Source organism: Protopterus annectens, chromosome 12.part0 (assembly GCF_019279795.1).
Source record: "Protopterus annectens isolate FY-2018-M chromosome 12.part0, PAN1.0, whole genome shotgun sequence".
NCBI classification, from domain to species: Eukaryota; Metazoa; Chordata; order Ceratodontiformes; family Protopteridae; genus Protopterus; species Protopterus annectens.
In genome coordinates this window covers 501,568,219-501,591,838 of record NC_056746.1, presented here as the reverse complement: position 1 = coordinate 501,591,838, position 23,620 = coordinate 501,568,219, and the positions used below count along the sequence as shown (strand labels likewise).

General features: G+C 42.0%; 1 protein-coding gene across 2 annotated transcripts in view; it reads left to right on the top strand.

Moving 5' to 3' along the window:
- LOC122816668 (transmembrane protein 180-like) overlaps positions 1 to 23,620 on the top strand; it is a 588,132-nt gene that overhangs the window by 448,368 nt on the left and 116,144 nt on the right. For both annotated transcript variants that reach the window (XM_044089623.1, XM_044089624.1), the window contains exon 6: positions 16,477 to 16,620. In XM_044089623.1, the coding sequence (XP_043945558.1) occupies positions 16,477 to 16,620 (144 nt within the window). The remainder of the gene's footprint in view (positions 1 to 16,476; positions 16,621 to 23,620) is intronic.

The following is a 23,620-nucleotide window of genomic DNA, read 5'->3' as shown; positions in this document are numbered from 1 at the left end:
AACTCCAGGCTCAGTGGTTAGGAGACACCCACCTCCACAATATCGGCTAAGTCTTGTGGATGTGGTTCTGCAGGTATCCCCAGGTTGGCCAGTAGCTCCTCGGTATATGTGAGTGGGGGCTAGGTTGGTGGTCCACCACCTGTTGCACCTTGTTCCCTGGCGATTGCATTTGCACGCTGTTTCGCCCATCTAATGAGGCCTGTACAGTGTCTGCACACCTGCTGATATGTACGGTTGTGGCCACCCACATCATTAACCCTCCTACGACGTTCCATCCACAGGGCATCCCGTTGCTGTGCATCCTGTGGCACATGGCTGAACAGGATATCGTGATTGTCGAGTAGGTATGGGATGAGGGCCTCATCCTCCAAGCATGTAAAAGGGGGAAGCCTTGCATGCGGCATACTTTGAAGACATAATGATGGAGACAAGTCACAGTAGCTCGCAGAGACATACAGAGCTACAGCTGAACATACATGTGTATTGCGTTAATTCAGTTTAAATAGTTGTATTTGCAAACCTGCATGATACTGACGTGTTTGTGTCACACACATGTGACACTCAGTGTTGAGTGGATATTATCACCATATATGTATGTGTGTCACCTGATTACATTGCTCATACTCCATGTGGTTGCTGTCTTGATGTGGGCATGTCTGTTTACCTGTACTGGTGTTCCTACCTATCAGCACATGGCTGGATGTGTCCACATTAATGCAGTGTATATGTCACATATAAGGACTTACACTGCCTTAACAGACATGACCTGTGACCCTGCAGACATGCTCACATAAGGTTTTACATGTATGCCTTCTGCCATATACATCTACATGGCACTGTACAGCGATTCAACATCCTGCCATGTATCACCTGTGTTGCACATATGATACACATGGGACACTGGCTAGCCAGATGGTATTTGCAGGGATGGATATCAACTATAGAATGTACAGTCAAAGTCAATTAGTGGGCTATATGCCATGGGCCATGTATGAATCTAGGATAAAAGGTTACCTGGCAGTAGCCGACAGGTGGGTCTGTGGGGCCAGTTGGAGCAGTGCCACATTACTGAACCACAGGGTTAATGATACATATACCATGCGTTACCATGCAGTCATCACACCATGTCTGAGAGGGGCGCAATATGCAGCTTTGACAGACAGGAATGTATAGTATGGCAGGACTATGTCAAGTGTATGGGACAAGGATCTGTCCAGGATGTGTAGGCGGATGTCCATGAAGTATGTGTTCGAGATCAGGATGAGTACGTGTAGCATGTCCAACTTCACTAGGTTGGACATGGATTTATTTAGGGTATGCATCATGCTACATAGTGGAGATGGGGAATGGGAAGGCTGGTGTAGGCCATCTGCACATGGCCAATACCCCTTAAAGGAAATATGTAATCTGATATGGGTCACTTGAGTGTTCTGTATGGCTGGACAATGATCTCTATATTCATGAGTGGCTCCCTATCATTATTAAGGTTGCCACAAATGACTACCTGACAGGTGTGGTGACGTAGCTATCACAGGAAAGACAACTCCCCAGCTGCATCCCTCACACACAAGTGTCCATTATGTTGACCGCTGCCTTGGTGGTAGTTCATGGGTACAGGGTTATTAACATAGGGGTGACGATGTGAGTTAGCTATTGCTCCTAGTTCATAGTCATTCGCATACTTCAGTAGGCAGATGCCTTCTGTTTGTCTGTGAGGTATGGACTAAAATGAGGGGGAATAAAATTCATTAACCCTGACATACTGTAGCTGCCACTGGTGTGATGAAAACGTATTATTCAGATACTTTCTATAGTCTTGGTTCTGCCAGCAGTCCTGTTGCAAAACACTCCTGTGACATAGGAATGTACATCTAGTATACCGAGTGTAGGTGGTACACAGTATGGGTGATAATGTCCTGTGACCTGGCAAGGTTATGATATGCAGTGTGACATCAACCATACTGTCATCTACATCTGTACTGCTGACATCACTTAAGTGATCAAGGTTCATGGCCTTCCAGACCAGACTCAGTAGGGTAGTAGTAAAGTACTTCCCATTATCAGTGGTGTCTCCCCCTTTGTGGGTTGTGATACCTGTTGGTGTGCACCATTCAGTGTGTTCTCAAATTGACATGGAGCTATGTTTTACATGATGTGTACATGGAGAGAATCTTGTTTTGCCATATGTGTATGATACAACCTGTGATGTGGGCAGGTCCCAACACTACAACCTGTGAGAGATGCACTTATCTAGCCAAACTGGAAGTAAAGGTCTCTCCAACCAAGCCTAACCCTGACTGTCATGTGGAGAAGGTACACAGTCACACAACACCACACTCATCACATAAGTCTCACTGAACATATCCACACACCCACCAGGGGCAACAATATCCTAGACCTAGTCATTACCAACATGAGTGACTGGTGCTCCACACGTGAAGCCAACTCCTCGTTGGTCTGATCAGACCATGTGCTGAACACCATTGATATCCACATCCCGCACCTACCCCCCATTAAGGGAACCACAGTATAATATGTCTACAAGGCCAACTACATGCTTCTTAAGACAGACGTTGTGGACGTCATGACACCCATGCAGATGGACAGTACTGTTACAACTGCTGAATCCTACACAAATGCACTCTATAAGCACTTACAGGAGTGCATGGCTTGTGCTATCCCAAACAGAACCAGGACGCTATACTCCTAATTAACTAAACCAATCTGGTGGTCCCCTGCCTTAAACATATTGTACAGTAGGAGGAAGACACTGTTGCAAACGAGAGTACAATACCATGCATGGAGGAAATCCCTGGCCAGCCTCAGTAAGAAGGTGAGATCCCTTATAAGATCCTCCAAAGTTAGCTACGAAAACTATAATGCAACTAATACCAACAATAACCACAAAGCATTCTATAATTATGTCACATATCTCAATGTCAATAACCAGATCTGCTCTGAGTTACAGCACAAATGCACGAACATTACAGAAACAATTGATATTGGCAACATCCTGGCAGATCCCTCTCAAAGCTGCACACTCTAAAGGCAATATCACAGCATCCATGGGACCGGACAACATCCCAGGCTGCGTTTTACACGAACGTCAGATCGTACTGTCTCCCCACCTACACACCATGTTCAGTAATAGCCTCACATTGGGCATAGTGCCCCCTGAATGGTGCACAATAACAGTTATCTCACTCCACAGTGGTGGCGCCACAATGGACCACGGGACCTATTTCCCTATAGGCCTGACTAGCCTGGTCTGCAAGGCTATGGTGCACATCATGGATCACTGTCACAGAGACATTGGGTACCTCCCAATCTTTGACCTCTCCCTGCTTGGCCTTAAGGCCAGACCATGTCTCCTAAACCTGGTTGACTTCTTAAGAGACAGTTATCAAGGCATTAGATGAGGGTAAGGAGGGCCACACAGCCTACCTAGATCTCTCATAGGCTATCGTCAGATCGTACTGTCTCCCCACCTACACACCATGTTCAGTAATAGCCTCACATTGGGCATAGTGCCCCCTGAATGGTGCACAATAACAGTTATCTCACTCCACAGTGGTGGCGCCACAATGGACCACGGGACCTATTTCCCTATAGGCCTGACTAGCCTGGTCTGCAAGGCTATGGTGCACATCATGGATCACTGTCACAGAGACATTGGGTACCTCCCAACCTTTGACCTCTCCCTGCTTGGCCTTAAGGCCAGACCATGTCTCCTAAACCTGGTTGACTTCTTAAGAGACAGTTATCAAGGCATTAGATGAGGGTAAGGAGGGCCACACAGCCTACCTAGATCTCTCATAGGCTATCTACACCATTCCTCCTTCTGGTATTAGCAGCATACCCTTCTGCCGGAACATTAACCCCTACATCATGTGATGGTTTGCAAAGTGGCTCATGGACGGAACCCACACAGTGGGAGTTGCATACCCTAGGTCCGACTGTATACCAGTTACAACGGGCGTCCCCCAGGGCTCAGTCCTAGGACCCCTCATGTTCGGTATATACTTCTCTGATGTACAGACAAGCACAGGAGGGCTTTGGCTGAAAAGGTTTGCAGACAGCTGCAAACTAAGGGACATAATTGTTTCCCCAGCTGTTACAGACACCCTCTGGAAGGGTCGCACTGAGACGGATACCTGGTGTTAATATCATGGCATCAAGCTGAATGCCTAAAAGTGCATAGTCATCCCCTTTGGATATAACTAATTACCCACAGACTACCACATAGGTGCTAGTCCCATACATACAGAAAAGGTAATACGGGATCTGGGAACCCCAGTAGATAGCAGTCTCTCCTTCGATAACCATAATGACAAGGTGGTTAGAATATCCTTCTTCATGGCCCCCCTAATCTCTAATGGGTTCACATCCAGATCAGAGAGGCCATTGTGACTCTACACGTCATATTAGACCCATTAAAGGATACAACACCCCATTTGGGATATACCTTACAAGACAACTGCAACAGCTTGGAGTACCACACCAGTACCACACAAAGAGGATTACTGACCTCAAACAGATGACCTATGCAGCCCAACCTATGAAACTCCAGCTGTACTCAGTTGCATACCGCATACTCACAGGTGATCGCTGCTTGACATACAAGGCCCATGTCCAACCCTGTATTGCTGGATATGCTCCACCTAAACAGAAGCCCCTGAGAGCCACATGCTCTAGGGATATACACCTAACCACAACGATGAGTAGGACGTGCTGGACGGATAAATTCCTGACCCGGACACTCCCTATGCTTTGGAACATGATTCCAATGTACATCAGGCAGGGCACTCTTTAAGGGAAACCTTGACATGTGGATGGGAGACAGACATGTACCCCGGGGATCACTGCAGTGGCTCTGCTGGACAGAGGCACAGGTAACTATTGGCTCTGCCATTCAGAGGCACAGGGAACCAACCTATGGGGGTGGCGAAAGCTAACACATGCTAGCTAGGCTTACAGATACCCTTGGTAAGATGGCCTAGTATCTCCCTTTGCACATATTACATGTCTTATGTGCATGGATAGTTAAATAGCTCTTCCATTTTACTTTGCTGTCATGCTGATAAACTGTCGGCTCACTAAAAGACATATGTATCCTGTTATTGTGTATTGTAAATGCCAGTTGACATAACTAATGTTCGTCTAACATTACAATAATGCTATGTAGCTTGTAATACATATCTGCCTACAATACTGTACATATCTGCCTACAATACTGTGCATTACACAGTTATTGGCACAATATCCCACAATGCAAATCATACTTGCACAGTGGCCCAACCTTCCACATGTTATTTTCTGTAATACACCCATACATATGGCTACAGTTGCAATATATCAACATATACTATCTCCTGTTATAGCACATACTTGTTGGATCAGCCCTGCCACTGACATCGGCTGGTGAGGAGTATTTCTGTTCAAAGCCCTTATATAACATCCCTTGTGGTGTATGCGGTGTTTGCCTTGTGACCTACAGCAGTACACACAAATACTACAAGCGTTACTATGCTCAACAATACATCACTACAAGATAACGGTTTCCACTGTATGGATTGCGTGCACTTTAAATACTACAGTATAGTACTGCATACACAGACAAACTGACTGTCCTACATACCTTATTAGTAACCCGAGGTGTCTTTAACTGTTGATTCAATCCTTTTCAGTTTGTGTTTCAATGTTCTTTGTAACATTCCGCTGGTATATATGGATGGTTTGAATGTGTGATAACGCATCCTTTTCTAGTTACATATCGGTAACATGTGGTATCCTGTCCACCAATTGCTGTTCCAAAGTAGTTAATTGGATGCACATCAGCTGTGCAGCTACTCCATTAGCCGATACCATAGCAACAGTGGTGTATATGTGAGTACTCCTTTTGGACATTGTCCATTTGCCTTACTTTTGAGGGAGACGGCCTAGATGTGTTATTGTGATATATTTCAACAGCTATATGGAGACACACAGAGATATATTAGCTTCTTGACTCCCGTGGACTGTGTGTAATGGCTAGACGATTTAGTTCTACATGTGAGTACAGCTGTTATATTTCGGAAGAGTGCTACTTATGCAGGGTTTGTTTGTACCTGATACTTCTGCAGATGTTTAAGTCTGGCAAGGATGTTTGGCCAGCTCAAGGCCATATGGCTATGCATGAACTGTTATGTGGTGTACAGTGTGCTCACCAGACATCCTTGCTTTGGTGTACAAGTGTAGCATACTGTGCTGTTACTCACTAATTGCTAACACATCGCGGTGTACGCACAACCCTCTGAAACGGGATTAGTGCAAACAAACCCTATTACATCAGCAGCTGTTCCATTGTATAACAGCAGCTATTTCACATAGGGCCTTGTTAGTGTGTCTCTGACAAGGTACATTGAGGCTTCTGCAGATGTCGTACAGTGTGTGAATGATTTGTGATGTTATTACAGTTTGTATTGTAATATGTTTGGGTGTGGGGGTGATGTTGGTGGGTGTGCTTAGCAGATGCAGATGTGTAGGAACTGCTTTTATACATAATCGCTATGTGCATGAGGCTTCCTTCCCTATTTGAACACCTATCCTTTTGTGGACTAATACAATGGTAATTGCAGGCTGATTCATTAAGGCACTGTTATGTGGTTCCTGTATATCATGCAGGTGATGTTAGTCCTTGAATCCCTTCGGTAATACAGCTGAATGTAATAACGTGTTGCTACATGAAGGTTGTGTATTTCTGTCATAGGTATTTGTAGTCATCATAGTTGAGTAGTGACCCTCTTTGGCTAGGGTTGCCACCTTTTCATATGTCCATAGTGGGACCTTTTCAGGACACACATCTGATTTTACAGGCCGACACAAACCCACGGTCAGTACAAGGGATAGAACTTTCCTTTCTTGCCTAATTATAAGCTTATTCTTGTAGCAGTTTAGTTTCTTATCCTGTTTCCTGTAACATGTAGGTATTTTAGATACAGAAATAACTATTGTATGCAACTATTACAGTACACGTGGGACATAATTATGTCCTACAATCCCAGGACATTTGCCACGTTTAATATAGTTGGTCAGAACACAACTGTCCAAAGAGGGAGTGTCCCTCGCAAAATGGGACAGGTGGTAACACTATCATTGGCTCATGTCCATAGCACATATTTGTAATAGTGTATAGGCATATACTCTCTATATCCTTTGTTCATAAAAGTTGGTAGTGGCGGAATGTGTGATTGCTATGGTCTGTGTTATACACATATATGAACACTTCAACTGCTGTATATGGGAGACCTACAGAATCCCGAAACCACAGTGTTCCGATGCACACAGTACCGGGACCAGACTCCCATACCTCACATTACCGACATCGACAGTAACTCGCGAAGGTAACATGAGCATGGAACACACACATGCACACAGAGACATACTGCTACCCAACACATCCAAACAAACCATCCTACACTACGTATGAGCAGGTGGCCAAGCCCCCCTACACCCCCCATGTAGGTGACTGTGCCCCCCACACCACCCCCTACTTTAATATTCTACATCCTAGGTCACGCAAACAGACACACAAAGCTAACCCACAACCACATATTACAGTCCCCCAAGAACACACACCACAGACAGAACACACACTTACACACACTACAGTCCTAAGAAACACACATACACACAGCAACCTACCCAAACCGCAACACCAGAAGCACTGACTAACTGTCCACTAACATCGTGAGATTACACCTTGCGCATCTGGTGTTTCGGTACTGTATTCATTCGGACCTTAAACCTTGGGATTATGCGCGTCTGTATGGAAAGCAGTCGGTATGTGGTAGGTATCCCATTTATATGTACCTCTATGGTTATGTAGATGTTGTTAACCTATCTATATATCTACATATATATGTATATCCCCATATATCGACATATCTCTCTCTCTCCCCCTCTATATATATGATGATGATGTGTATATATATATATATATATATATATATATATATATATATATATAAAACACACCTTTCATTGGGTACATGCCAGTTTGTCCTATTTCAACACATTCCTACCTTTTGTGTTTTATCCTGTCAGTATACACAACTGCCATGGTACATTTCAGGTAGCTTAGTGGTATGTTATTGTGGATGAATGTGTACATGGTTGCGTGTTCTAATCCTGGCAGTGATATCTTACCTCTCAGAGCAGGCACTGGTAGTGCAAGGGTGATTAACGCACATTTCAGCGGTTGTGTGTTCCACATGTTTATTATTCTGTGGAGAGCTACCTATATATGCAAGCTGTGCTTAAGGAATACTATGTAGCATGTAGACATCTATGAAGATTCCTGTGAGGGATACTTCCCATTATTTGGAACTACATGCCTGATTACATTATACAAAACCCCTCACTGACACTCCGGGAAATCCTTGCAGAGTGAGTGGTGAACAGTAACTACACCCCAGAGATCCTGCATGTGGCTCGGCTTCACAGAGGGACAGTTAGTTGATCGATGGGGTGGCGGCAGCAGACACGTTTTGCCTATGCTTATGAATGGCCTCGGCAGTTGGGCATGCACCTACCTATGTATCTATGAACCTGTACATACAGTATGGACACATGCTGATAGCTTAATTTACTTTTCAGGTATTGACTTACCTTGTGCCAATGGTGGTTGTGTGTACAGTAGTTGAGGGCTACCTATGTAGGATGCACACAGTAGACCACCTATACATGATAGTTTACAGGTGGTCGTGTGTGTGTGCCATCCATGTTTGCTGTGTGTGCAGGTGGAGAAGGGTGTCAGTCCATGAGTGCCTACACTGTCAGTGTGTGTGTTTTACGTTCCCTCTTTGCCAAGGCATGGGCAGCATACTGGGCACACCTCCGTCTGCCTACTGGGGCTAGCACAGGGTGTTCATGGTCTGAGCCCCCCTGTGCCTGTGGGTCCCTTGGCAATGGTGGTGGGCTGTGAGGGCCTTCACCATTCTGTCCCTGCTGCAGCTGTTTTCGCAGGATCATATTGTGTAGCATGACACATACTATGAAGATGTGGGCACACATTCCTGGAGAGTACTGCAAGGCTCCACCAGATATGTCCAAGCAGCGGAACCGTGATTTCAGCATCCCAAGCACGCGCTCTGTGATGATTCTGGTTTCTTCGTGTGACTCATTATGGCGTTCTTGCGTGGCTGTGTGTGCATTTCTGATGGGAGTCATCATCCATGGTTCCAGTGCATAGCCAGCATCCCCCACCAGGTGGCCGTATGGGATGTCCCCCCTAGCAAATACCTGATACAGCTGTGTGGCATGCCAAATGTAGGAGTCGTGATACCTTACAGGGCTGCCAGCACACACATCCATGATAATGCCCTGGGCATTGCACACAACCTGGCAGTTGATGGAGGGGAATCCCTTGTAGTTTATGTAGTGCCTACCCTGCCCACCAGGTGGTGACTTGATATGTATGTGCATGCAGTCTATTTCACCCAGTACCTCCGGGTAGTCTGCCACACGGTGGAAGAGACGCATATTGCTGGCCAACTCCTCCTGCGTTCGGGGGAAGTATATGTGCTCATTAGCATGTGGTAACATGGCATCCAGGAACTGGTGGAGTACCCTGGATGCTGATGCCTGTGAGATCCCCATGATATCCCCAGTTGGCCTTTGGAAGGTACCTGTGGCTGGTATTCTCAAACTTACACATACCTTAGTGTCCACTGGGATGGGTTCCCGTCTGTTACTTCTGGCTCTGAGGCGTGGCCGGCACAGCTCAACAAGTTGCTGTATGGTGTCCCTGTCCACCCTGTAACACTCTATCTCCAGATCATGTAGCCCCTGGTAGGTTACCCTGGGTCTGAATACTTGTCTCTTCCTCCGGTGCCTGAGATGGTTGTCAGCATCATCCTCCACACACCGTCAGTCTCCAACACATGCTGGTGAATCAAAGCTATGGCAGCCCCTAACATATACATATTAAAAGTTCCCTGTCTATATACACCAATGGTGCAGAGTGCCTGGGAATACACAAGCATGTGTGTGGGGCTTTCACACCTTATACTATTGTGCAGTGGATGATGCTGGTGTAATTGGGTGTGTTTGTGCTATTCCAGCTGCAGGGTATCTTAATTATTGGTTTTATAGCAGGTACTGCTATTGTGGGGCCTTTGGTGTTGACTTACGCTTGTCTGCCGTGATTCATCTATTGCCTTTTACTTCTGTTTTCAAACCGCCTCCCCTCCCATTGTCAGGCATGCATCCAGCTGCCGCCTTTCTTGTTTTGTGCTTCCACAACCCAGGATTGTGTTGGGAAATGTTATGTAGCTGTTCTACAGCAAGTTTGCTTTGTTCTGTTGTGACAGTTCTCTTTTCTTTGCTGTACGGCACCTCCCCTTTCCTGTTCTGCAGGTAGCTGCTAGCAGCCTTGTTAGCTGTTGTCTGTGGCCCACTGTGAGTTTCTAGGTGTTAATTACTCATTTGTACTCCAGTTACCATGCTGCAGCATTTCCTTATTGTATTCCCGTATCCTTCCTGTTTCAGCTGTGGTGCGCACCGCGCACAGCCGTTTACCAGGTTTCGTGCGCGTTTTCATCCACGTTCACATGAACTTTCGGTTACCTTGTCTGCTCTCGGCTAAGCAAAGCTATGCCTACTTCCACATCCCTATCCTGCGGCTTTGCTTAGCAACACGCAACACAGATTAGCAATGATCCAATGTACTTACAGTTACGGTGGCGCGCCCCTCTCTTGATGTCATGTTTACCTCCAGGCCACTCCTCGGTGTTGTAACGCTACGCCGTGTGGTACATCCTTATGCCGACAGGGCGTTTGCGATTCAGTATTACTTGACTCATTTGCATGGCATTGACTGCTAATTCCTAGTTACCGCATGGAACACTGTCACAGACCCTTAGCAACCCTTGCGCCATGGTTGTGGTGTAGCATGCGTGCCATTGACTATTATGGGGATATCATGAATTGTGTTACATTACAATTTTATGACATCTAAATATATTTTCCTTGTGATCCCGTTTGCGCACCGATGCACTGCGGTTTTACTTTGCGTTGGTGTGGCCATGACATTAAATGTTATTTTTTATATGTTGTGCATGTTGTTTTATGCCATTGGCTATATATTTAGCCATTGGCATATATTAACATTATAATAAGTAAGTTTGGTCCACTTTCATGGCTCCGATTTTATGCTTGACAAAATGTAAACCATTTTTTTTGGTTTACATTTCTACATGCTTACTCTACGCCTGCGCGACTTCATGAATCGCTGCATCCCTTCATTTGCATGCTACACTGCTGCGCATGTGGTAATTAGCATACATGCGCAGGGAGCTGCGCAGCTCTGGTGTACGCTGGTAGTGCACGTGGAAACAGCTCTTACCTGAATTGCTCGACGGCCATATTTGGTGCTAGATTGCCGATGCTACTCCGGCGCATGGCGCAAGCTTCATGAATCCCGGGGAGTGTTTCATCTACCCCAACTTCATGTGTGAATTCTAAAAAAACTTGTACTATGGTTTAAGTAGTTCATGAAATCTGGTATCAAGTTCATTAGTCCCTTTCCATAGGATAGAAATATCATCCAAAAATGGTAATATCCCATAATATGCTGATAAAATATGGATTTAAATACAAATTGTTGTCCCCAGTATAACATTATACTATTAGCATATATAGGGGCACATGCCGAACCCAGAGCCCACCCCATCTGTTTGGTGGTATAGATCCCCCTGAAATTAGATATAGTTGTACCTCAATACCAGTTCCATGTTTTCTAACACCAATTTAAACTCATCTGAGGTCAAAAAATCAAATTCCTCAAGCATTTTTTCAAACCATATTAAACCTTTCATGTGGGGTATTACCGAGAATAAAACCTTAACATCTACGGTGAGAAAAATAATGTTGACTTTAAAAGGACTAGTACCAATTTTATTCAAAAAAATCCCATGAGTCCACCAATATATGTGGATATCTCGAGTAAAAGTTCTTCAATTTTGTATCCACGTATATGGCCAGTGGTTGGGTTTTAGATCCTTGTGAAGTAACTATAGGTCTCAAGGGTGGGTTATCCACCCCTTTATGGATCTTAGGAATGTCAAAGATAGCTGGAATTACTGGCTTTATTACCTTTAGAAAATTGTATAGTTGTATATCTATCAATCCTTGTAGCAGGTTGTCCTGTAGTATCAAATCAATTCTTTTGTAAGAAATGTTTAATTCATTTCTTGATACAATAACGTATCTGTTGTCCATTTTTAATATAGCCAGGATCTTGTTTGTATACTCCCATTGATCCTTTAACACAACCCCTCCCCCTTTATCCGATTTCATCACCCAGATCCTGTTATTCTCACTTAGTTCCTTAAGTAATTTTCTCTCATTGGGTGTAAAGTTAAAATTGGTCTCTTTTGTTTTTCCATACTCTCTCCTAATCATACTGGTTACACACATCTCAAAATTCTAAATGCCCTGGTGTAAAGGAGAGTTAAAGTACTTCTCCTTCTGAGTGTATTAGTCTGGGTGGGATGTGAACCAGCCTTAAATATGTGAGCCAAATTTAATTTCCTGGTAAATAGTTTTATATCAAGCACTATATCTTCTATGTTTGGCTTTTTTACTGGGCACAAATGTAAAACCTTTTAAAAATAACTTAAAATAGTTATGAACTATAACATCTGTATAATTATAAATATTAAAATTATTTTGTGTATAAACTACTATCTTCTCATTTAAAATTGCAACATCTCTACCATCTGGATTATGGCCAGGTTTTATCCCATAACCATCTTGCGCCTCTGTGTTATCTTGTATTAAAATTTCTTCAGGTAAACAATAGTTATCTCCTGTATCTCCTCTTCCCTTGTTGATGGGTGTAATAATTCCCCATCACTTCCGCATAGGAGGGTTGTACTAAATTCCGAATTCTCTCGGACCTCCTCAGCCCCCCCCCCCCCAAAGGGCTACCCATTCTTTGGTTACCATTCTCATATCCTAGAAAATGGTTATTAACATTGTTGTACTGTGTTTTTATAAGTGTTTATATCCCTGGGTCCCTTATATTCTCTGTATTCCCAATATGTGTATTTGGTGGTATCCCTCTGTCTACCAGCAAAGTTCATTTTCATATTTTCACAATAGTAAGCCCTCCCTTGTTGATATTCTTGAATATCCCTCTCTAATTTAGATATCTTTCTTTTGTGAATCTTGGTCATTAAATTGTCAACATCCTGCAAAGTTTCAAATATACATTCTTATGTTCTTCAATACTAAACAGTAAGTCTGCATTTATTTCTTTTTATGTTTCTCAATTTCACTTTTGCATTGTTCCATAACAGTTTCATTATTCCTTATCATAGCCTTTAAAATAGCAATAACGCAATCATTAAGTATATTACTAACAATTTAAAAAAATTCAGTATCCTGACTTGTATTGTTCGGAAACTTGTTTAATCTTAAGCCTTTCAGCACAATTGTATGTTCAATACATTTATTAAAATACCAGTTATCCAAAGCAAGTGCTTTGTATTTGGATAATTGTGCTTTAAATGTCTTACATTTGTCCTTGTAAGTGGCGTTTTCCGTTCGGTTCCTTTCTCATTCTCTCACTGTGTTGGCGAATGTTTTATCCAGCCACTGGTAAAAATCCATATGGGCATAAGCATGTAAGTGCCTCGTAGCCTCGTATCATGTTCATTATCAGTTCTGTGGTTGGAAACCCTAAACGGACGTGAATTACAGCTGTTATGTCTTGTAGAATTCCCCCGTGCCTCTTCTCTTCCCTTCCCCTGAATGTCGTAGACCTCTCCTCTTCGGAGTCTGATGTCATCACTGTTGCAACCGTTTGTTTAGGGCTGCTCTGAGCACAGGGTATTTCCATTCCAATGTCAAGAAGTGGTGTATTCATTTGTGAGTGGGTTTGAATAACCCTAATAAGCTTGTTCAACAAAGAGCTATTATTCATCTTGTTGGGGGACTCCTCGGTACCCAAACCAGTGTCGGAAACCAGAAAAACTGGTAATCCACGCAAGCACAAAACACAACACAAAACTAAAACACCAACACTGTTCCAGGTATCAATGAAGGCTATCCCTCCTTCAATATCTTCTGTTCAGAAGAATATATAAACGTAATATCCGCTCCAAAAATATGCACGAGCCAGACTTCACAAAAAAAGATTTATTCAAACACAAATAATAATAATAATAATGTTAGACCAGAAGATCAAAACAAGGCAGATTTAGCGCTTTCATCTCCATTCAGGAGACTTCATCAGAATCATCTGCCACAGTACCCAAACACTAATTATAATAGCAAAATCAACTCCATTGGTCAACCAATTGATTCAAAAATTCATACATTAACCCTTCAAGGTCAGTGTGTTAGTCTAATTATATAAACTACTATGCAATATTCCTATTATAAAATGTCCTATAAATACTTGGAAATGTAATATATAATTGTATATACCTTATCTATAACAATTAAATATAAATTTCCATATATACAAACCAAAAAAATTAATTCTTTCATAAATGCAGATCAAAATAATGAACATGACAGTGTGAAAAACCTACCAATGTGATATAATATAATACAATATGATATTATTCCTCTTAGTTTTCCATTTACTATGAAAAGTTGCCTACAAAAAGCATGATTTTCATTACTGAAGCATTCTTAAGTAGGCCCATAAAATGGCATTTTGAAAAATTTGTGTCATAGTTACTGACAAATAATGACTTTCTAAGTTGTAAGAGCAATATTTAAAGTCTGTCCCTATTTTTGGACCTTTGTACCACCATTATTTTAGAGTTGTCTACATTTCTTGTGCTAAGAGGTTAAGAGGTATAAAGAGAATGCATTTTTATTTTGCTATGTAGCCTTTCAAACTGTGCACATTCTAGGGTTAACCCTGCTATTTATTCATTTATTTAATATTTGCTGCCTGATTAAATGAGCTGATCTATCCATATTCATTACTTGCTTTATCCAGATCATGGTACTGGAGTGACGGAGTCTCTCAAAGCAAGTAGTGTGTTTTAAGGCAGAAAATAATCCTTTTAAGACATCAGTCTACTGAAAATAAACCAGTTACAGTCGGACATTACCATCACAGTACACGTGTTTTACAGTACTGTGGTAATATAGCAAGTTTTGTTTTGTAGACACAACTTGCTCTATGATGTAAAGGCATGAAGCTGTGACTGTGACAAAGAAAGCCCAGTAATAGTTAGTGGACTTGGGTGTAGGTTGAGCTGGCAAAGGTAGGTGGTACTGTGCGGCTTTTGCTGGTCACCTACATGTGGCGAGGGAAGCAGCATGGTATTCCGTACTTGTAACTTGTAGCAGAGGCTGGGGCATTGTGCCAGGGACACACTATGGAACTGCATGCTTGGGTTTCCAAACAGCAGAATGTCTTACAGCCACAGTTAAAACATTCTTTCAGGAAGCATGGGAAAATACTTTCTTTCATTTCTTCTCCCAGCTGAGAAAACATTTGTTGTCCGGCCACATTATTTTCCATCTAAGCCTGGTTGGTACTCATTCTTCTGACACTACTTTAAGTGCAGTCCTCACCTCAGCAATATGTATGGTGGGCTGCCTTGGGGAACATCTAGGTATTAATGTACGAAAAAAAAATCAATGGAACACTAATGATGATGTTCCACCCAGGAGCAAAATGCCTGCCCTGCACCAAAGCTAGCTTTACTAGACAGGTTTCTTTTCCGTAACTTTTTCTACCCTCATCAGGAGTAACCCCAATCCAGAAGGGGATTCTGGGAAGTTTGGCCCAGAGGAGAGAAAGTTCTCAAGGTTACAGATGATGACCATAGCGTAATTGGACAAAAAAAGAGTAAAGTAGAAAAAATTGTAGACACTTGCAAAAACCTTTTTTTTTTGCATGTTTAGTATAGACTTTTCCATCGGTCCACACCCTTAAAATATAGACCTCATACATCTTGATATTTATTAGATATGTAAATATCATTACTACATACCGACTGTAGTTCAGACTCTTATTTAGCCTTATTATTATTTTTTTATTATGTAATCTTTGCACACCTTCACTGACTGCAGTTTATAAACAACTTTCTTTTTGACCCTTGCTGCTTCACTGACCTTCTCTGAACTGTTTTCTTCTGATAACTTCTCCTATTAATACTTCTTGTTAAGATTATGTTTTATGATGCTTCAGTTAATGTTTCACTAACTTGATTTCTGCAGTAGCTGTTAATTACAGGACAGAATTCGTAATGTTTTGGAAAACTCTATTATAACTTATGGATTCATCATAAACCTTTTGGAAACCCATTTTACTTAGTCTGTGAAAACTTATAGCTGTGAGATATTTAAATTATAATATTATGGTACCTGTTTTACTAACAAACTGTAAGATTGCTGTCTATCAGTTGAACATTATACGCAAGTTCTCATGATTGTAATATGCATGTTTTTGTTTTCTTGCAGATCACCTTTGTCCTCAATGGTGTTTGGTACCAATGCACTTTTTACAAAACCTGCTCAGTCCTTGGCCCCAATGCTTGTGGTGACCATACTGAATCAGTATGGATATGAGAAATTGAAGGACAAAACTGCAGAGGGTGACCTAAGGTAAGACAAAAACGGACACACCAGTTTTTATATGTAATGGAAATGCACAGTAGGAATGTAGCAGCAAAAGTCCTGTACCCTTCAGTATCAGCTACATAGTAAGTGTGCTTTAGCTTGGATAGTTGGCGAGATAGTGATGTGTTGCTTCCACCTTGTAAAGTAGTGGGCTACATACTTATGGCAGTGAGTTGACTAGTGGTGTGCTGCATTCACCTTATATGGTAGTGGGCTGCATTCACCGTATACGGCAGTTGGTTGCATAGTAATGTGCTGCTTTCACTTTATATGGTAGTGGGCTGCATTCACTGTATATGGTAGTTGGTTCAATAGTGATGTGCTGCTTTTACCATATGTAGAAGTGGGCTGCATTCATCATACATGGTAGGTGGTTGGATAGAGTTGTGCTGTATTTCTTCTATATGGTAGTGAGTTGGATAATGGTGTGCTGGAGTTACCTTGTATGATAGTGTATTTATCTACACAAATTATTACTTTGTCTCTAAAAATTTCAATTAACCTTCATTCAAATGTCAGTAAATTGTCAACTGGGATATCTTAAAACAAGTAATATAAAACTGTATAAAATATTGTATGTGTCACTAGTGTTCATACAGATCTGTAGACACACTGAATGAGCTGTTGGTGTTTTTATGAATTTGTAAGGGGATCCAGTATCTGTCTGCTTGGGACGACATGGTCGACAGACTACAATGCTTTGCCAGAGATGGCCTGCACCTGTCCCCCCTGGGTTCCGGATACTGGCTAAAGCTCTTGCCGCCCCTGTAGTGCCTTTTTTAGGCAAGGTGTAAGTGACAAATTCACCACTGTAACAGGAACAGGCAAGCAAAAACTGAGAGTAATGATACTCAATGCTAGAAGTCTAATTCTCAAAATGCACTCACTTGAGGCACTCCTTAAAATGGAGAACATGGATATCTGTGCAGTGACTGAGAACTGGTTCAAGTCTCCGGAGAGCATCCCTGCACTACCAGGCTGTAACTCATACCACACTTTTCGGCCGTGTAACCTGGATCGGAATACCAAAGGTGGAGGTGTGTCCATATTCATTAAGGATATCCACACCTCCAGGCTAGTTGCTCAGCATAGTGCATCCGAGGTTATCCAAGTGCAACTAACCCTGGGAAAAACTGCAATCCAAATTGTAGCTTGCTACAGATCCCCCAACATGCCCCAAGACTCCCCTCCTCTTTTGTTGATATACTGGAAAATATTAGGGTTCAACCAAACCCCCTAATAATGGGCGATTTCAACTACCCCACCATTAACTGGGAAAAACTACTCATGTACCAACTCCTTCGCTCAACTCTTTCTGGAATTCATAAATTCCAATGCCCTGGGTCAACTTATCCACACCCCCACCAGGGGCAACAATATCCTAGACCTAGTCATTACCTAATGGCAGGTGTGTACCCAAGAAGACTGAATGCTGTAATTAAATCAAAAGGTGCTTCAACAAAGTATTCGTTTTAAGTGTGTGCACACTTATGCAACCAGCATATTGTACGTTTTTATTTTTTATATTTTTCCCCTGACAGATTTGTTTGTTTTTCAATTGAATTGTACAGGTTATAGGTCACATTAAAGGTGGGAAAAGTTTTGAAATTATTTATTCTGGTCTCATTTTTATATCACAAAAACCTGGTATTTCAACAGGGGTGTGTACACTTTTTATATCCACTGTAGGTGATTATTTAGTCTAGTCATTCCCAGTTTCAATCACCATTTTGTTGCTTATAGCAGTTTGTTGTAGACAGGCTCATTGCATGGCTGTTTGTGGGGATAAGCTGTTAGTCGATTATTATTGATCGTATGACTTTGTGTTCATTTTTGTCAGTGTATTTAGCTTGAATAAGGCCTCAACTTTCAGACAATGCTGCCAGTATGAGTACAAAATTGCCCTCAGGACACGTACCTAATTAGCATTGTATGCCTGGAGTAGAACATATGCAGGATAGGTGTGACATTTGTGACAGATATGGGTCCTGTACATGACCGGAGAGAAGAAACAAACTGATTTTTAAAAAGTATGTTATCTTCTGATTCCTGTTATTCTAGGCCAAGGAAAGAAAAATAAGAATAGAAAGAGAAAAGAAAACATGAGGGTGGAAGGGTGCTTAAGGAGTAAGGTAGGGCCTCCATTCCTATAGCCAAGGTTTCCAGAATTAAGGTTTTCCTCCACAGGGCATTTGTTTGCCAGCCTCTCAAGATCAGGCAGTGGCCAGTAGACTATCCCAACTAGATGTTTATGATGTTTCTGACCCTTCAGTTAGGTAAAGGGAAAACAGCTTTTTTTATTTTTATTTTTTTAAGGGTTAATAGCTTTTCATCTGAAAAGGAGTTGTCTTGCGACTTGGAGTTGAGACTTTCTTTACGGATGCTGGTATGATTTAGTTCAGTCCTGGGTGGACATTGGAACTGGTAGACTGCTAGTGGTGCCTTTTCTCTTGGCAACAACTTTCTTTGCTAGTTTGAGCTTGTCACCTATCCCATAAGCCCTTGCTGCCTTGCGAAACTCCACATCTAGTTGCTGCCATTTATGTGCTTGAATATCTCTGCACTTGAACTTTGTAAAAGTCTCCCCCCCATAAGTGTATTCTTTTTACTCCTCCTAATATTTTTCAAGTTAGGTTATTGTCAAGAATTTGATTGCTACATTTGTTCTTATAGGTTCATAGGTTTATACTAGGCTATCTGCCCTAGGGCATTTATAAGCCTAGCCAGAGTGTGTATGGCTTTCGCCACCCATTTTAAATTAATTTTGCTATGCCCTTTTTCGAGGTTAGTATACTGTACCTCTGTCTAACAGTGACACAGAAGTGATACCCGGGGTAAACCTACGATCTCCCATCCACTCATCAAGATTCCTCTTGAAGAGAGTCAATGAGGGACTCTGCCTAACCTGGACTGGGATTTTATTCCAGAGTGAAGGGAGCCTCTGGGTTATGAATCTGTCCCTCCAGCATGTCCTATTTATTTCAGTGTTGAGGTTCAAGTCCCTCGAGCGCGTAGCTCGGTGGGATTTGGATTTTCTGAGGTGCAGCATGTCCATTAATTCTGGGTTGGACATGGCTTTATACGTCAGGCACAGATCGCCTCTGAGCAGGCGGTATGCCACTGAGTAGAGCTGGAGTTTCTTTAACAGCATACGGCATCTGTTTGAGCCCCTTGATCCTCTTGGTGAGGAACTTTTGGGGTCTTTCCAGTTGCTGCAGGTGTCTGGTAAAGTATATCCCAAAAGGGGCATTGTACTCAATTATGGGCCTGATGAGGGATGAGTAAAGAGGTACGATGACCTCCCCTGATTTAGATGTGGATCCCTTCATGATTAGGTGGGCTATATAAAATGTTTTTCTAACCACTTTGGCCACGTGGTTGTCAAATGAGAGATTGCTATCAACTTGGGTCCCCAGGTCTCTAATTACTTCTTCTGTACTTAATGGATTACCACCTATGTGGTAATTTGTGGGCACTTTGTTTTTGCCAAAAGGGATGACTATACACTTTTTGGCGTTTAGCTTGAGGCCATGGCTCTGGAACCAGTTGTCTGTTTCTATGAGGCCCTTTTGGAGGATGCTTGTGTCGGCTGGAGAGTCTATTATGGCGCCCAGTTTGCAGTCATCTGCGAAATTGGTCAGCCACAGTCCTTCCATGTTGGCCTGTACCTCCGAGAAATATATACCGAACAAGAGAGGTCCCAGGACTGAGCCTTGTGGGACGCCACTTGTAACTGGTTTAGAGTCTGACATGGCTCCAGCTATTCTAACCATGTGGGTTCTGTCCTTGAGCCAGTTTGCAACCCATCTAGTGACATAGGGGTTTATATTTAAGCTGGTGAGCTTATCTATAATGCCCGAGTGGGGTATTGTATCGAAGGCTTTTGCGAGGTCCAGGTAGGCTGTGTGGACCACCTTCCCCTTGTCAATGGCCTTGGTGACTGTTTCAAAGAAATCGACCAGGTTTAAGAGGCAGGATCTGCCTTTAACAAAGCCAAACTGGGTAGGATCCAGTGTCTGTAGGTCCCCAATATCTTTATTTATAAGGTCCATGGTGATCCTTTCCATAGCTTTGCAGACTAAGCTAGTGAGACTTATGGGGCGATAGTTTCCAGGATCTGTTGAGGCACCACCTTTGTGGAGAGGGACCACTGTTGCTGTACGCCACTCTTTGGGTACATATCCTGTAGTAAGACTGAGACTGAACAGTAGTTTTAGGGTTGGGTTTAGCTCTTCTTGGAGTTCATGTAGGACGCAGCCCGGGACACCGTCTGGTCCCATTGATGCTGTGTTTCTTGCTTTGGAGAGGGCAGCTCTTACCTGATCATCTGAGATGGCAGGGGGGTAGCACTCTGATGGGATAGATATTATCCCTTTTGGTGGGGGGGGGAGTTTGCGCTGAACCTGTCAGCTAGGATGTTGGCAATGTCTGTGGGTTCGGTGTATTTTTTGTCATTTTGGACTTATTCTGAGCATATCTGGGAATTCCCACCCAGGTTCCTAACATAACTAGTCATCACTTTATTTCTGCCTTTATCTTAAATTTTCACCCCTTATGTTTCCCATTCCTTGTCTTTAAAAAAGCTCCTGAGAAGTATTGCCAACACTATTTGACTGTTCAGTCTTTGCCATGTTTTTGCAGTCATCACTTAAGATGCTTAGTTATGAAATTTTATGAGTAAATTCCGTCTGATGCTTTGCTGTACCATAATCTGAAAAACTGGAATTTATTCATACTAAACCTGGATCATCATTACAGATCTGATCTTCTTGTCCAGTTTTGCTTTCAGTTTTAATGAACAAAAGCTTGGAAGACATAAATGCTCCTTTTTGAGTTATCTCACCATCTACAGGTTAAATGCTTTATAGTTTAACAGCGTGAGAAGTAATGATTCCTTGCTACAGTGCTGTTTTTCTTACTGCTGCTATACTTGGAGTAACCCTCTATAGGATTATTCCAGCTTAATCAGAGTGACACAGAAAACAGTGTGCTAGGCAATCATATAACAAATATTTGTGATTTCTTTATCCTTTAAATAAAATTGGTCATCTTATGGTATGAGGAATATGTTGTGTATTTGTTCTCTCCAGAGAAATGAAAAGTGTTAAAGGAACAGTTAAAGTAAAATGTACATTATATGAAAGTAAATAATGGGAAATTAATAGTGGCAAAGGAAGTTGAGGCTCTCCATTAAAGAAGTGTGGTATCTGTAAGAATCTGTTGGGTAGAAGAATCGGGGAAGTATCACATTAAATGAGGAAGTGTGAATGGAGATTGTCTTCCTAGTGGTAAGCAACTAGACAATGGAAATGAAACTGGAGAGCATTTACTGTAATATGGCACACTTTTCAGTTATGCTGTAAATTAACATGTGAAAGCTACAGCCCTTTGTATATAACTGAAGTAGTTATTCACCACCATTATAATAAATGAGAAAAATAATAATTGCTTTTGTTAATGTTGTAGAATGTTAAATGGTGGTAAAGGCTGAACATGAAGTAATATAATGGTGTCAGTATAGTATAACTAAGACAGTGCTATTGCCACTGTAATGAAAAAGGAAGGTTCAAGTAAAGTACTTTTTTTCACAAACTGTAACAATTTTAACAGGAAATCGTAAGTGTAGTCCATAAGCTGCCATGTCTGAGTAACATTTTTTGTTTTCTGTAAATTGAAGAAGTAATGAAGTTGGGTTGTTCTTACAGTGGTGCATGCTAATTTTAGTTTTGTCTGTGGAATTAATACCATGAAATCATTAAAATTTTGAGTGGCAGTTTGGTGCAGATGTTTCAGACGATGTGCTACTAGACCAAGATCCTGCAGTTGTCATGAGTTTGATTCCCAAAGGTCCCCTCTGCCTACTGGGTGACTAAACAAGTCATTAAGTCAATAAGCAGACAGTACACCCGTATTATCCCCCACCTCGAAAAGGGAACGTGTACCCAGTGGCCTTACCTGCTTAACAAGTGTAATTGTTATTAAGGTAACATCAGGTTAAGGAATCTAGGTATGAATTTTGGAAAAGTAAAGATGTTCAGATTGGTACAGTGTGGGGTCATAAATATATCCCAGGGACAAATTAGAGCTGTATTTAGAGGGGTGCCTCTTTAAAGACTAATTTAGGATAATTAATTGAGTTAGAGGGGGTGGAGTGGAAATATAAAAGTAATTCATCTGGGGATGTAGGAATGAAGGCAGGTGTGATTAAAAACAATCCCATATGGGGAATGCAGCACCTCCGAAGTCCAAGAGTAAATCCTGACTTATAGTCTCTATTCATGAGACATCTGTGTTCCTCCTCATCTCCCATCTTACTTTGTACAACTCTGCTTATTTGTTTTTCAGTCACCCTTTCCAGTACTTTCATGCATTGTGACAGGAGGTTGATGCAGCCAATAGCTGTGAATATCTCCTTGTTCGTGTACACTGATTTATTTTCCAGATTCTGAAAAGGGATGTTTGCAAATTATAGAATTGGCAAAACTGTAGCATATGGAATGAAATGAGTATAGATAAGATAGTGGTCATAGCAGCAGATGGAGGAAATTTGAAGATTGAAAACTGAGGTAGAAGAGAAAGTAGTAGAGAAGGTAGAATAGCATATTCAGATGTGTGTGAGGTGTGACTGAGGAGAAGAAAAGTCTGAATATGGAGTTCAAAGCTAGAATCAGTGATGTTTCAGCTAATTGGCACAGTGTCAAAGATAATGTGAGGAGAAGAAGAGTGCTAAAGAAGGTGAAAAGAAAGGTATGTAAAACAGCGGTAAGAGCAATGAATGCTTCTTTATGGCACAAAAATCTGTAAGGGGAAGACAGAGCAGCCAAAAAAGATTAAAGGGGGTTGAGGTTGATAATAACGATGAAAAATAACTACGTAAAGACTGTTCGTATCCAGTGACTGAGAGAAAGAAATGTAGTTATCAATAAACTGGGAGAAATTGTGTTACACTATGGTTAATAGCACAATGGAATAATATAGCAATAAC